The sequence below is a fragment of the Mustela nigripes genome, chromosome 2 (genome assembly GCF_022355385.1).
Source record: "Mustela nigripes isolate SB6536 chromosome 2, MUSNIG.SB6536, whole genome shotgun sequence".
NCBI classification, from domain to species: Eukaryota; Metazoa; Chordata; class Mammalia; order Carnivora; family Mustelidae; genus Mustela; species Mustela nigripes.
In genome coordinates this window covers 179630424-179643332 of record NC_081558.1, presented here as the reverse complement: position 1 = coordinate 179643332, position 12909 = coordinate 179630424, and the positions used below count along the sequence as shown (strand labels likewise).

Sequence of the window (12909 nt, the reverse complement as noted above, 5' to 3'; positions counted from 1 at the left end):
AATTTTGGTAGTTAACATTTGTCAAGTGATTTGTCCATGTCTATTAAATTTTAAAATGTAATGACTTGTTATTCATAATATTCCCATATTATCCTTTAACATCTTTAAGAGGGATGCCCTCTTTTGCATCACTTTTTTTTCTTTTTTAAAGATATTATTTATTGTCAGAGAGAGAGAGAGTCACAAGCAGGGAGAGCAGCAGACAAAGGGAGAAGCAGGCTCCCCACTGAGCAGTGAGCCTGACATGGGTCTTGATCCCAGGATCCTGGTATCATGACCTGAGCCTAAGGCAGATGCTCAACCTACTGAGCTACCCAGGCATCCCTCCTTTGCATTCCTAATCTTTGTAATTTGTGTGTTCTCTTTTGTCTCATTTTCCCTCCCAGGCTAATAGCCTGCCAATTTGATCAGTCTCCTACGAAAAATGGCTTTGGATTTCATCAATTTTCTATATTTTTCTTTCCTACTATATAGATTTCTTTTATTGTTTATATTATTATTTTTTTTAAGATTTTATTTATTTATTTGACAGAGATCACAAGTAGGCAGAGAGGCAGGGAGAGAGAGAGAGAGAGGAGGAAGCAGACTCCCTGCCGAGCAGAGAGCCCGATGCGGGACTCGATCCCAGGACCCTGAGATCATGACCTGAGCCGAAGGCAGCGGCTTAACCCACTGAGCCACCCAGGCGCCCTTGGTTATATTATTTTTACTTGTATTTACTGTTTTACTTTTTTCTACATTCTCAGTTTTCAAGCTTGTGAGATACTTATTTTTTCCAATATAACTTTAATGCTATAAATTTCTCCCTAAGAGCTATTTTAACTGTAACCCACACATTTTGATATGTTGCATTTTCATTTTATTAAATTCAAAAAACTATCTTATTTCTCCTGAGATTTTTTCCAATTCATGACTTATTTAAAACCATGTTGTTTTATTTCTGCTTATTTATAATATTCCTTCCTTTCCCTTACTGATTTCCAGTTTAATTTCATTGTGGTTAGAGAACATACTTTGTATGCTTTCAGTCCTCTTCAATTTTTTTTTTTTTTTTTAAGATTTTATTTATTCGACAGAGAGAGATCACAAGTAGGCAGAGAGGCAGGCAGAGAGAGAGAGAGAGGAGGAAGCAGGCTCCCCAACAAGGAGAGAGCCCGATGCGGGGCTCGATCCCAGGACACTGGGATCATGACCTGAGCCGAAGGCAGAGGCTTTAACCCTCTGAGCCACCCAGGCGCCCCAGTCCTCTTCAATTTATTGAGTCTTGTTTTCTGAGCAAAATATGTTGTGTTTTGGTGATTTCCTTTTTTTTTAGTGTACACGTATGAAGTATTCTGCTATTGGTGGTGGCGTTTTTATAAATGTTGGTTAGGTCAGGTTGATCATAGTATTTTTTGTAAATATGTATCATTACAGATTCTCTAGCTACTTGTTCTAACAATTATAGCTGTGTACTGGAGAGGAGTGTTGAATACCTCATGCTAATTGTGTGTTTATCCTTTCAGTTCTGTCAGTTGTGCTTCACATATTTTGAAGCGCTGTTCTTAGGTGCATGCATGTATAGGATTGTTTTAACATCTTTATATATTGATTCCTTTGCCATTATGAAATCTCCCTTTTTATTTCTGGTAGTATTCCTTGTTCTCTTGGTTTTTTTGTTTGTTTATTTATCTGATGTTAATGGGCACACTCCAGATTTTCAGATTTTAGTAGGTAATTATAGGGAATATGTTTTCTGTCCTTTTATGTAGGTTTGTTTTTATAATTAAAGTTGGTTTCTTGACATAACATACAGTATAGTTTATATTCTTACATAAAATGACAACTTTTATTGAGGGTTTAGGTGAACCTTCTCACTTGGTATAATTGTCTTTATTATTCACTTTAAATCAACCACTGTGCTCTTTTTGTTCTATCCCACCAATTCTTTGTCTTTTTTTTTTTTTCCCTTTCTTCTACTAACTTTTAGGTTGAACTTTCTTATTTTCTTTCGGGCTCTTTGTAAATACCTTTTTATAGAGTTGCTTTATATTTGTAGATGAAGGTACAAAGTCCCTTGTAAACATGTGGAATAAATTGCCCACTCAAATTAACTATTTTTTTCTGTGACTTTATGACTGCCTCTTCCTTTCTTCATGATCAGGGAGAAAAAAAGCATATAATGTGTGTGTGATTTTTAATTTTTTTTTCTGAAGTAAATCATTAGGGATTACCTACCTATCAATGATTTTATTCCCAATACTCTCTTTATTTCCTTTCTTAGGAGTTAGAAATTAAGAAAATGGCTAAGATTGGTAATAAAGAAGCTTGCAGAGTTTTAGCCAAACAGCTTGTACATCTACGGAAACAAAAAACAAGAACTTTTGCTGTAAGTTCAAAAGTCACTTCTATGTCGACACAAACAAAAGTGATGAATTCCCAGATGAAGATGGCAGGAGCAATGTCTACTACAGCAAAAGTAAGTGGAACCTTTATATCTATACATTTATGGTTCTATTTAAGACATTTAAGGATTCAAAGGATTCAAATGAGATTTAAAAGTACCTCCTGATTACATGTGGTACAGAATCTGTGTAATATTTAGTAAAAGGAGTTATAATAACAGGTAATCCAGATAACTGCTTCTGGAATTTTTAATTGAAGCATATTACCTTACAATATTAAATTAGTTTCACATGTACATAGATTCTTTATTGATATGTTTTACATTAAAATTTCTTATTTCAGGATATTCTGATTTTTCCAAGATCATGTGTAGTCTTCTAAATTTTTTAAATTGACTTAAAGTGTTGTTTGCTGTTTTCCCTTAAATTCTTAGATTTTTGTCTTATTTCATTAAGCTGTAGGTTTTAATTACTCAGTAATTTGCTCTTGATTCATTTTCATGTTTGTGTCAGAAGGACACATGATTTCTGTCAGAAGGATTTATCAGTTAATTTTATCAGGAACTTACGTTTAACTTAGTCTTTATATAAAAAAATAAATGTTTTCACTATAGAATTTAAAGGTCTCTGAGCTGTTTTTAGAGAGGCAGAGTTCGGGGCTGGGGTGGAAGGAGAGGGAGAGAATCCTAAGCAGGCTCCACACTCAGCAAGGAGCCCAACATGGGTCTCGACCTCACAACCCTGAGATCATGACCTGAGCCGAAATCAAGAGTTGGATGCTTAACCACCTGAGCCATCCAGGTGCCTTGGAGCTTTTTTGATTTTTTAATAATGAGTCCCTTGATATATAAGAAGTACTATAAGGAATAAGAAGATATTTAAGACAAAGGCCCTGTTCTTACAGATTTTATTATTCATTTGGGGATAGGGTGGGGGTAGAGAGCAGGGAGGTTAAGCTATATCTGACAGGGAAACTACCTTCTACATACATCAGCATTGCTAAGTTTGAGCTAAGTTTCAGTGAACTGTACAGATCTTTGAACTGAATGATCTGAAAGACTTTGCAGATGATCTAGGTCTTAAAAATACAACCACGTGGGGGCACCTGGGTGGCTCATTGGGTTAAAGCCTTTGCCTTCGGCTTAGGTCATGATCCCAGGGTCCTGGGATCGAGCCCCACATCGGGCTCTCTGCTCAGCGGGGAGCCTGCTTCCCCCTCTCTCTCTCTCTGCCTGCCTCTCTGCCTATTTGGATCTCTGTCAAATAAATGAGTATAAATCTTAAAAAAAAAATATGACTAGGTGTTAAATATAAGGAAGGAGGGGTATGAATATGAAGACTAAAAGAAAAGAGAGCCACAGAGGAAAGTAGGAGCTTCATATTAGAAAAATGGTATTTACAGTTGATTCTCATTATTTGAAGTAGTTAATGTTAAGTTGGGAACACTTGATTAGTGAATATCAAACCATCACTTCTAGGGGAAATACAGGGTTAGCTTCTTGTGAGCCTTTGGTCACAACGTTTTTGTCAACCAGCTTATACCTAAGTTTGTTTTATGTGTTTCTGTTGAAAGACACCATAGGTAATAAATGTTGATTCATTAACATTGAACTCATGCCTAATCAAAGCTTAACATGTATTTTCTCCATGAATACATTATAGTTTTATGCACTTAGGAACACTACACAACACTTTAGTACTATGATTGAGGCTATTTTAATAAAGGCAAAGTCACCAACAAAAGGTAGGTAGACCAGAATAAGGACACTTGTTTACGGTATGAGAGTTGAGACAAGGCAGCACGGTGTCACCTTGTTAGACCTCAGCTGCAAACAAGCACGTTTGGCAGTTCACATTTTTTGCTGTTCTCTACTTGTCCACAGAGGAACACAAAAGCTCCATGATACTGGTATGAGGTTACACATACATTTTAGTGAGTAGGCAGATCCACAAATAGAGAATCCAGAAATAATGAGGAGCAACTATAATTGTGTTGTAGATTACAGAGCACATGAAAATAGAATTTATCCATCTTAGCTGCGGTAAGTGCAGTGACACATTATGTTCTTTAAAAAAATAAAGGACATTTCAAAAAAGTAGAGGGAGTTTCAATATTAGTTCTGTCAGTTAACTTACTCTTGATGGATCTGTGTCATTTCACAGTGAAAAATGTAGTTAAGGACAAAAACTTGTTTTCCTTTTTTCTTTCACAAATGGAACTAAACATCTAATTGAGGAAAAGATCATATGTGATGATCACACACTTGAGATGGGTAATCTTTCAATAATGTTAAGGGGAAAACTACTTATTTTGCTATTTTTTGTAGGTGGTAGGCCAGGAAAAGGTATGGAGTATGGTCCTGCCTTATAGGGATATGTGAACTAGAATTTTCAGTTAATCTTTTTAGATACTTGTTAATTCAGCAAATATTTGTTTAGATCCTATATAGGTAGGAAGTACAGCAAATGATGGGGATGAAGTGGAAAGCAAAACCAGGCGCGGGTTTAAACTGTACGGTCTATTTCAGATTTTATTTACTTATTTCTTTGAGAGAGAGAGAAATCGGGAAGACGAACAGAGAGAGAAATACAAGTAGACTCCATGCTAAGCTTGGAGCCCAACACAGGGCTCAGTCCTAGCACCCTGATGAGATCATGACCTGAGTTGAAATCGAGAGTTAAGTTGGATGCTTAACCAACCAACTGAACCATCCAGGCGCCCCTGTATAGTCTATTTCAAAAACAGCACATTTGAGAGGTTGTTTAGTGTGGTAATTAGGAATATATATTACTTGAGTTCAAATCTCACTTCTATTCATTAGCTTTTGGCAAGTTATTTTGCCCTTCTGTGCGTTCATTATCTGTTTTTAAAACAGGAACAGCGGTGGCACCTAGCACATCAAAAAGATTGGTCAGGTTTGAATAAATGTCTTTTAATGTTGAATGTTATATGTAAAAGTGCTTGGAAAAGTGTCTGAAACATAATTAAGACTCTGTAGGCATTTATTGCTTTATTATTATCATTATCATCATTGCTATTAGTATTAATTGCAATAATACTATAAGTTGCAAGAGAAGTAATATAACTTACATCAGTAAATAGGGAATCCCATCGGTAGTGAGTAGGACTTAACAGGAATATCTGTTCTAATCAGGGGTGTTAGGGACCATTTCCCTAGGAAAGTGGTGAAATCTGAAGTGTTGATAATGAAAACAAATGGAGAGGAGCATGTGTAAAACAGCGTATGCAGAGGTCCTGTAGCAAGAGAAAGTGTGGCACATTTAAGGAAGTGGAAGATCGGTGTGTCTAGAGGGCAGTGTACACCATAAGACTAGCTTGTTAGACAGAGTTCGTGGGTGTTTGGTGAATTACAGATTTTGGCTTTTGATACAAGAACAATGGAATCCTACTTCTAATGTCTGTGTTGGCTGGAGGGGGATGGGGAAAATCCAGTGTTACACTTAGAAGTTACTTTGGTAGTAGCAAAGTTACCAAAGTAACTTTGTAGTATCCAAAGTAACTTTGTAGTATCCAAAGTTAGCAAAGTGACCAAAGTTACTTAAGCAGTAGATTGTATACAGATTGGGAAAAGACTGCTTGGTATCTTTGAAACTGATGTATTTTCTATTGTATAGTGTTTTTGGCCATACTAGATAGCATTAATCTCTTTTAATGAAATAATTTGTGAATATAAAACATAAGAGAATTCTTTTCAGATATTTCTATAAAACTCAGTGTTCTGTTCATTTCTTCAAAACATGGTTTAAAGTACGTGAATGGATTAAGTGTGTATACTGTGTGTCCCCCCTTTTAATTTAGACATCAAAAGCTTAATGAAAAAATTTTGCAAAATTTAAATTGTGATTCTATTCAATTTAGGCTTTGTGTGCTTGCCATAGAGTAGGCAAATGTAGTTGTCCCATTTGAATAGCAGTGGATTTTTTTTGTTGACAATGCTTTTTAATTTTTTTTTTTTTTTTTTTTTTTTTGGCCTACTGTTCGTATGAGTTTTTTCACTATGGTCTTTATTACATAAATGTTAAGCAGATGGTTTCCAAGTGAGTATTTCATTTTTTCTAGAATACCGAACAGTCTTATGTTTGATTATGGCAGTATGTATATCTTTAGAAAGCCTGTATCTAATTTGGTTTGTTCTCATTGGACTTATTTCATAGTAAAAATGTCACATTTATGTAGCTAACATGAATCTTTTCATATATTTAAAGACAATGCAAGCAGTTAACAAGAAGATGGATCCACAAAAAACATTACAAACAATGCAGAATTTCCAGAAGGAAAACATGAAAATGGAAATGACTGAAGAAATGAGTGAGTTTAATAACTTGTAATGAAATTTAGTTTTTTTATCTTTGAATCAGCCAAGTTTATTTACTAGCAACTTCGTATTCTAATCCATAAAAGCACAAATGTTGAAAAAAGCAATGATACAGCAGGCTTCTGAATAGATGTCTATATTATAACTCCAGTGAATTTTTAAATTTGTAAAATATAAGGCTCAAATCCTATCAGACTTGACTGAAAAGAAAAATATAAAATATGATATGCCATATCTTTATGCCATATTGGCCCCAGCAGTTTTACTTCATTGATGAGGGGACCAAAACCAACTTGTGAATAAAAGAACACTTCATGGTATGAATTTGGTAGTTTCAGAGTTGTGTGTTGATTGTTTCATACAAGAGAAGATCCCTATTTCTGTTGGAGGTAGAGATAATGAAGTGCTTTTGTTCTCATTTTTTCCTTTTCCTTCCCAGAGTTCTTTAATATTTAGTTTTCTTCGTTTTGATTATAAGTTAGTTTCATTTTGTAGAAGAACTATGGAGAACACAAAGGAACAAAGTTTATTTAAAAAAGCTATTATCACACCATCCAGATATTTAATTTTATTATTTAATTACTGTTAATGTTATATGTTTCATTCCTGTATTTTCCCATATCTTAGTTAAATCATACTACATGTGCAATTTTGAACCTTATCCTGCTTTTAAAAAACATAATAGTATGCTATACACATGTACTCATGACCTTAAATCTTCTCTGAAGTCTTTTTTTTAATACTGTATAACATCAATATTAAATAACATCAGTCTTAATTTATTGAACCATTCTTACATTGATCAGTAATATTGTTTTAAAATTTGTTGTGTATTTGCTAATCCTTTGATAAATGTTTCTATAATATTTTTTACTACATTTTAAAAATATTCTTAGAGTATCAACTTTTTTTTTTTTAAAGATTTTTTAAATTTTTTTATTTGACAGAGAGAAATTCCAAGTAGATGGAGAGGCAGGCAGAGAGAGAGAGAGGGAAGCAGGCTCCCTGCTGAGCAGAGCCCGATGCGGGACTCGATCCCAGGACCCTGAGATCATGACCTGAGCCGAAGGCAGTGGCTTAACCCACTGAGCCATCCAGGCGTCCCAGAGTATTAACTTTTATAAGCCTTTTGGTTCATACCACATTCTTTCCAGAAAGATTATCCCAACCTTTAATTTACTGCTAATAAATAATCCTGGTCAACATTACTTAACATTATTTGTCACAACTGACATCATTGTTTCGCAAAGGTATTTTCTGATTGTTTTACAACTATGTAGAGATATGACAGTTTAGCTCTGCTTAGCTGCCAGCATTTTAATTTAATGGCATTTAGTGAAAAAAATAGTGTACAATTAAATAATATCTAATTAAATTACCAGGAATACTAAACTCATCACTGTTCAAGTATTCAGTTTAAGAATATCTGTTTCCCTTTTAGGAGTTAATGTAAGTGTATGTGTGTCTTTGATAGTTCAGAAATTCTTTAGCTTTGATTGTGAATCTTTGCTTTGAAAAATAGGACTTTTTTGAAACATCATTAGTGAATTTTTAATGACTATGAGAATTGTCATTTATATAATCATCACAGTATCTAACGTGTATGTGATTTCCAGTGATGGCACAGGTGTGAGCAGATTTTAGAGGAATTAACTTTTCCATTAAGCTATAATGAAGAGAATCACTAGGCTCAAACAACTCGTTTCTTTCATAGTTCTCATTTGTATTTTAGTACTTTGCAAATGGGGCTGAAAGAGTAGTAATTGTTGGTGATTACTCATTTCTTCTATGACCTAGTAAAGTACATTAACATTAGTATTTTCATCCAAAGGTAAATTCAAGGTTTAAATGGATATATCTTTTTCTAATTGAGATTTATACTGTACAGTACTACTCCAGAACTTGTTCACATTCCATTTTGGAAACAGGATCTTTGAGAAATCTGTATTTTATACACACACACACACACATTTTGTATACATATGTATATGTATGTAAGTACATATATGTAAATTCAAATACATAAATTATATAATATTATATAATTATACATAAAGTACATATATGTAAATTCAAATACATAAATTATATTATATAATTAACCAAAATATGGTTAATTTTGTTGTACTTTTTCCGAAGCGTCCTTCTTTGTTAATCCCTAATTATACTTCCCTGTTCTTTTCTCATCTGCCCCTTCTTTCATTTTTTCTGCAGCTGCTTCTTAACTGAGTCCCTTATAAACTTTGACCTGTACTTCCTACCCTCATTATTGCTTCACTTGCATCTAAATCATTTTCCCAGAAACTTACCTCTGAGGATGCCAGTGAGATTCCTTTAGTGGCTTCTTGCTGACTATAAAATAAACCCCCCACACGTAAATCAAAAGCAGTTTTCATGTCAGGCCCCTTTATTTTGCCAGTGAGTATACTGAGGCCCAGAGAAGTGAAATGACTTTGTCCAAAAGTTGAATCTAAGTGGAAGAATTGAAACTCTAATTGAAGGGTTAACATTTGCTTTATTTCTTCAGAGATGATACTATGGTGTTTTTTTTGTCCTTGAACATAATATAGCTTTTTCCAAATGTACTTTATGCTGTTGAGCTAACACAAAAAAATCAGGTTGTCTAGTCATGCTCATACTAACCAGAGACCTTAACCAGTGTCAAGCTTTATTAATTATATCAAGAACACAAGCAGTTAAAATGTACATGTGAAACAGGGAACATCCCAAATGATTCCCCAGATCTTTTTTCCCATCTCAAACATAAACTCTTTGACCCAGAATAATGGATACACCTTTTCCATTCATACTCCTTAAATAAAAACACAACAGAAGAACTGAGCCTACTTGAGTGAATCCTTATTGTCTTCCACCAAGTCTTTACTCATTCTGTGCTCTCTATCTCTGTTTGGTCAAATCCTGTGCATCCTTCAAGGAGCACCTCACATGTACTTCCTCCCAGTTGGATGTAATCTCTTCCCTTTATTATCTTTCTTATTTATACTGATTATTAATTTCTTTTCTACTTAAATGTAAAGTACCTGACGTCTTCATTTTTCTCCGTCCATTAATTGTAGTTGTACTACATGTCCAGGCACTTTGTTTTAGAAATAAATATGACAATCCTAACATGATGCTTTCTATACAGAACCTTTCCCATAAATATTTTGGGAAGGAAAGGAAAGGAGGAAGAAAGGGATATAGTAGTAGTAGTCTTTGCAAGGTTAAATTGGATGTCATTCTTCAGACAAGTTTAATAAAACATTGAACCTTGGACTTTGTTAGAATATTCTGCCTACATGTTGAATGTAAATTTAAGTTAAAAATATAATTATAGGTCTAAAAAGAGTAAATTGTCTCCCTAATATTTACAGGATATTTGGTTCTTGAATATTATTCCATGGTCAGATTAAACAGCTACTAACTTTCTCAATGAATATAGTTTTTGGAATCATTACTTAAAAACTTTAATTTTTATCATTTTATAATGGTTTATTTATATTTATATATACTATGTATGAATATATATATTTATAATAATTATTTTTATAATGATAATATTTATCATTATTTTAATTTTAACATAACTTTAATTTTAATCATTACTTAAAAACTTTGGCTGTGAATTTGTTGTTTATTAAAGACACATTTTTAAAAATCAGAGTAGACTTGTTTTATTATGGGATAATCTGTGTTGCAATGAAAAGTACTCCAGATTTAGTAACTCAAAAATGTGTAGGTGAACTTCACTAACTTTTGAAAATGACTTTTGTAGTTTGTTGGGTCAGCTAAGTTTGCCCTGGAGTAATACACAAGTATGTATACATACTTGGGCCACCTTCTAAAAATGTAAATCTAACTTGAAATCTGTTTGATAGTAACTGTAATTTTGTTTCTCCCCTTTCTCTCAAGTCAATGACACACTTGATGACATCTTTGATGGCTCTGATGATGAAGAAGAAAGCCAAGATATTGTAAATCAAGTTCTTGATGAAATTGGAATTGAAATCTCTGGAAAGGTATGAATGTCTTCCATCCTCGGTCGGAAATCAATTCTGCCAATTTTGTCACTTAAAGTTAGCTTTTGCTGTTAGAGGCATCTTTTTATATATTTGAATGGCAAATGTTTTTGTAGCATATCCTTTGTGTCCTTGCCCAGATGTTTGATAATGCACATTTTTTTTCCTTTTCCTTTAATATAGATGGCCAAAGCCCCATCAGCTGCCCGAAGCTTACCATCTGCCTCTACTTCAAAGGCTACAATCTCCGATGAAGAGATTGAACGGCAACTCAAAGCTTTAGGAGTAGATTAGTCAGAAAAACCATAATATTTTGCTTACTTATAATTATTTAGTATAAACCAGGCACAGTGCAGATTCCTTTTACAAAACACATTTATTTGCAAAAATGAAGACCATGGAGCAAACAGTTGTTTTCTAACCCATGACTGTTTTGAATCTTTTACCAAAGAATGACAAGGATGCAAAAATGGGAACAGTTTGGATTTTAATTAGAACTCTTTAGAAGTGATGACGTGTAAAATGTTTGACTTCTCTTCTGCATGGCATAGAGAAATTATATTCGTTACTTAGTGTTTATGTTCTGTCTTTTTGCAGTGAATACAAAAATCTTGTTAAAAGCCACTGGGCACCAACTAAAGAGACATGTAAAAATATTAAAAATATATCATTAATTCTGTATCTGTTGCTTGTCCTTTGTTAGTGATATGTAGTATGACCATAGGCAGTTCAGCTGCCAAATTATTTTTAAATGATCTAAAAGAAGAGTGCTGTTTAAACATCTGTCCTAAAAACAGTCATGAGCTTTTCTTTTCTTTTTTTTCCTTTGGGAGAACATGCTAGTTGGTAAGTTTATACCTTTCAAAATGTGCTTGGCACCTGCCTTAAACAGCACAAATATATTGTGCACATCTTTAAATTATTTTAATGGACAGAAAAGACTTAAATTTTAAACCGAAATTAAGGCCTCTTAGAAAACTTATCCTGGCTCTCTTTTATAAAGCTTATGAAAGTGAATTGAATGAATTAGCAAAAACAGGCACTGAATTAATAACATTTTATAGTAATAAAACTGTATTTTGGTCTTTCTTCCAAGAACTGAGAAAACTTTCCCCATATAAGATATAATTTAATCTCTGTTTAATTTTGATCTTCAATAGTGTGTATATTGAACCCTCTGAATAGAAGCCATCCTTTTTCATTTAACACTACTATGACAATACTTGACCTAAATTTTAAAATAAAAAATAGCATTTTTTTTTCTTGGTAAATAAACTACAACTTTGTCAGAAATTATTGCCTAAATGTGTATTAATGTATTAGCAGTATTTTTTAAGGTGAAGTTGCCATGGTATTTAATGTATGTATAGGAAGTGAGAAAAAATAAAATGGCAGATTAGTTAGGGATAGAATTTAGGATTAGGTTTGTTTAAAAAAGTCACACTGTAATATATGGGTTCTAGCACATCCCACCATAAAAACTGGAGAGGAGATCAGATAGGTGTCAGCCTGGTCAGCTTATGAGGATGGACATTTTGGTCTAATATCGACAATGTAAATCCCATTTTATGACAGGGTCTACATGTGGCATATGGATTGGTGGGAAGAATGTAAAGTTTATATTGTTTATAATTCATAAACCATTGTATGATGTTCAAAGATCAGGTTGCATTATTGATAGTATTAAATAGTTTCCCTGACCATTGATGGGTCAAAACATTTTACTGGATTATGGAATGTTAACCCAGAATTTGTTTTGATTCTTGGATGTACTTAATGATGCCAACTAACTTTATTTACTTTCTTGTTTACATGCGGGGGCTTTTGTTTTTAAAAATTATTTTGTTAAAAAAAATTCCAATAAAGATTTATTGCTATTATACTTTTTCCCCTTATCTTTTATTCTATTATTGGCTTCTGCTAAATTAACATTTTTATGCATATCTGGTAATTTTTCAAAAGAATTATTTTTATTATTTTCCTAGAAAGAAAATTAGGTAACTCTCTTCCTTACATTTTAACAAATGTCATTTCTATGAATTAGCAGCTGAAATAGGACTGATGTTTATGAATGGAGGAAGCCTAAGAATTGGTGGTTTTACATGAAATTGATCTGATCACTGCTTTTCTAGAACTTGCAGGGGATAAACATTTTTAAATACTATTTTT

At 33.4% G+C, this 12909-nt stretch overlaps 1 protein-coding gene across 2 annotated transcripts in view; it reads left to right on the top strand.

The window, feature by feature from the left end:
- Positions 1-12620, top strand: part of CHMP2B (charged multivesicular body protein 2B) — a 28700-nt gene extending 16080 nt beyond the window's left edge. For both annotated transcript variants that reach the window (XM_059392137.1, XM_059392136.1), the window contains 4 exons: positions 2264-2458; positions 6612-6714; positions 10634-10740; positions 10924-12620. In XM_059392137.1, coding sequence (XP_059248120.1) covers positions 2264-2458; positions 6612-6714; positions 10634-10740; positions 10924-11034 — 516 coding nt within the window. In that variant the 3' untranslated portion in view covers positions 11035-12620. The remainder of the gene's footprint in view (positions 1-2263; positions 2459-6611; positions 6715-10633; positions 10741-10923) is intronic.
- The last annotated feature ends 289 nt before the right edge of the window (positions 12621-12909 follow it).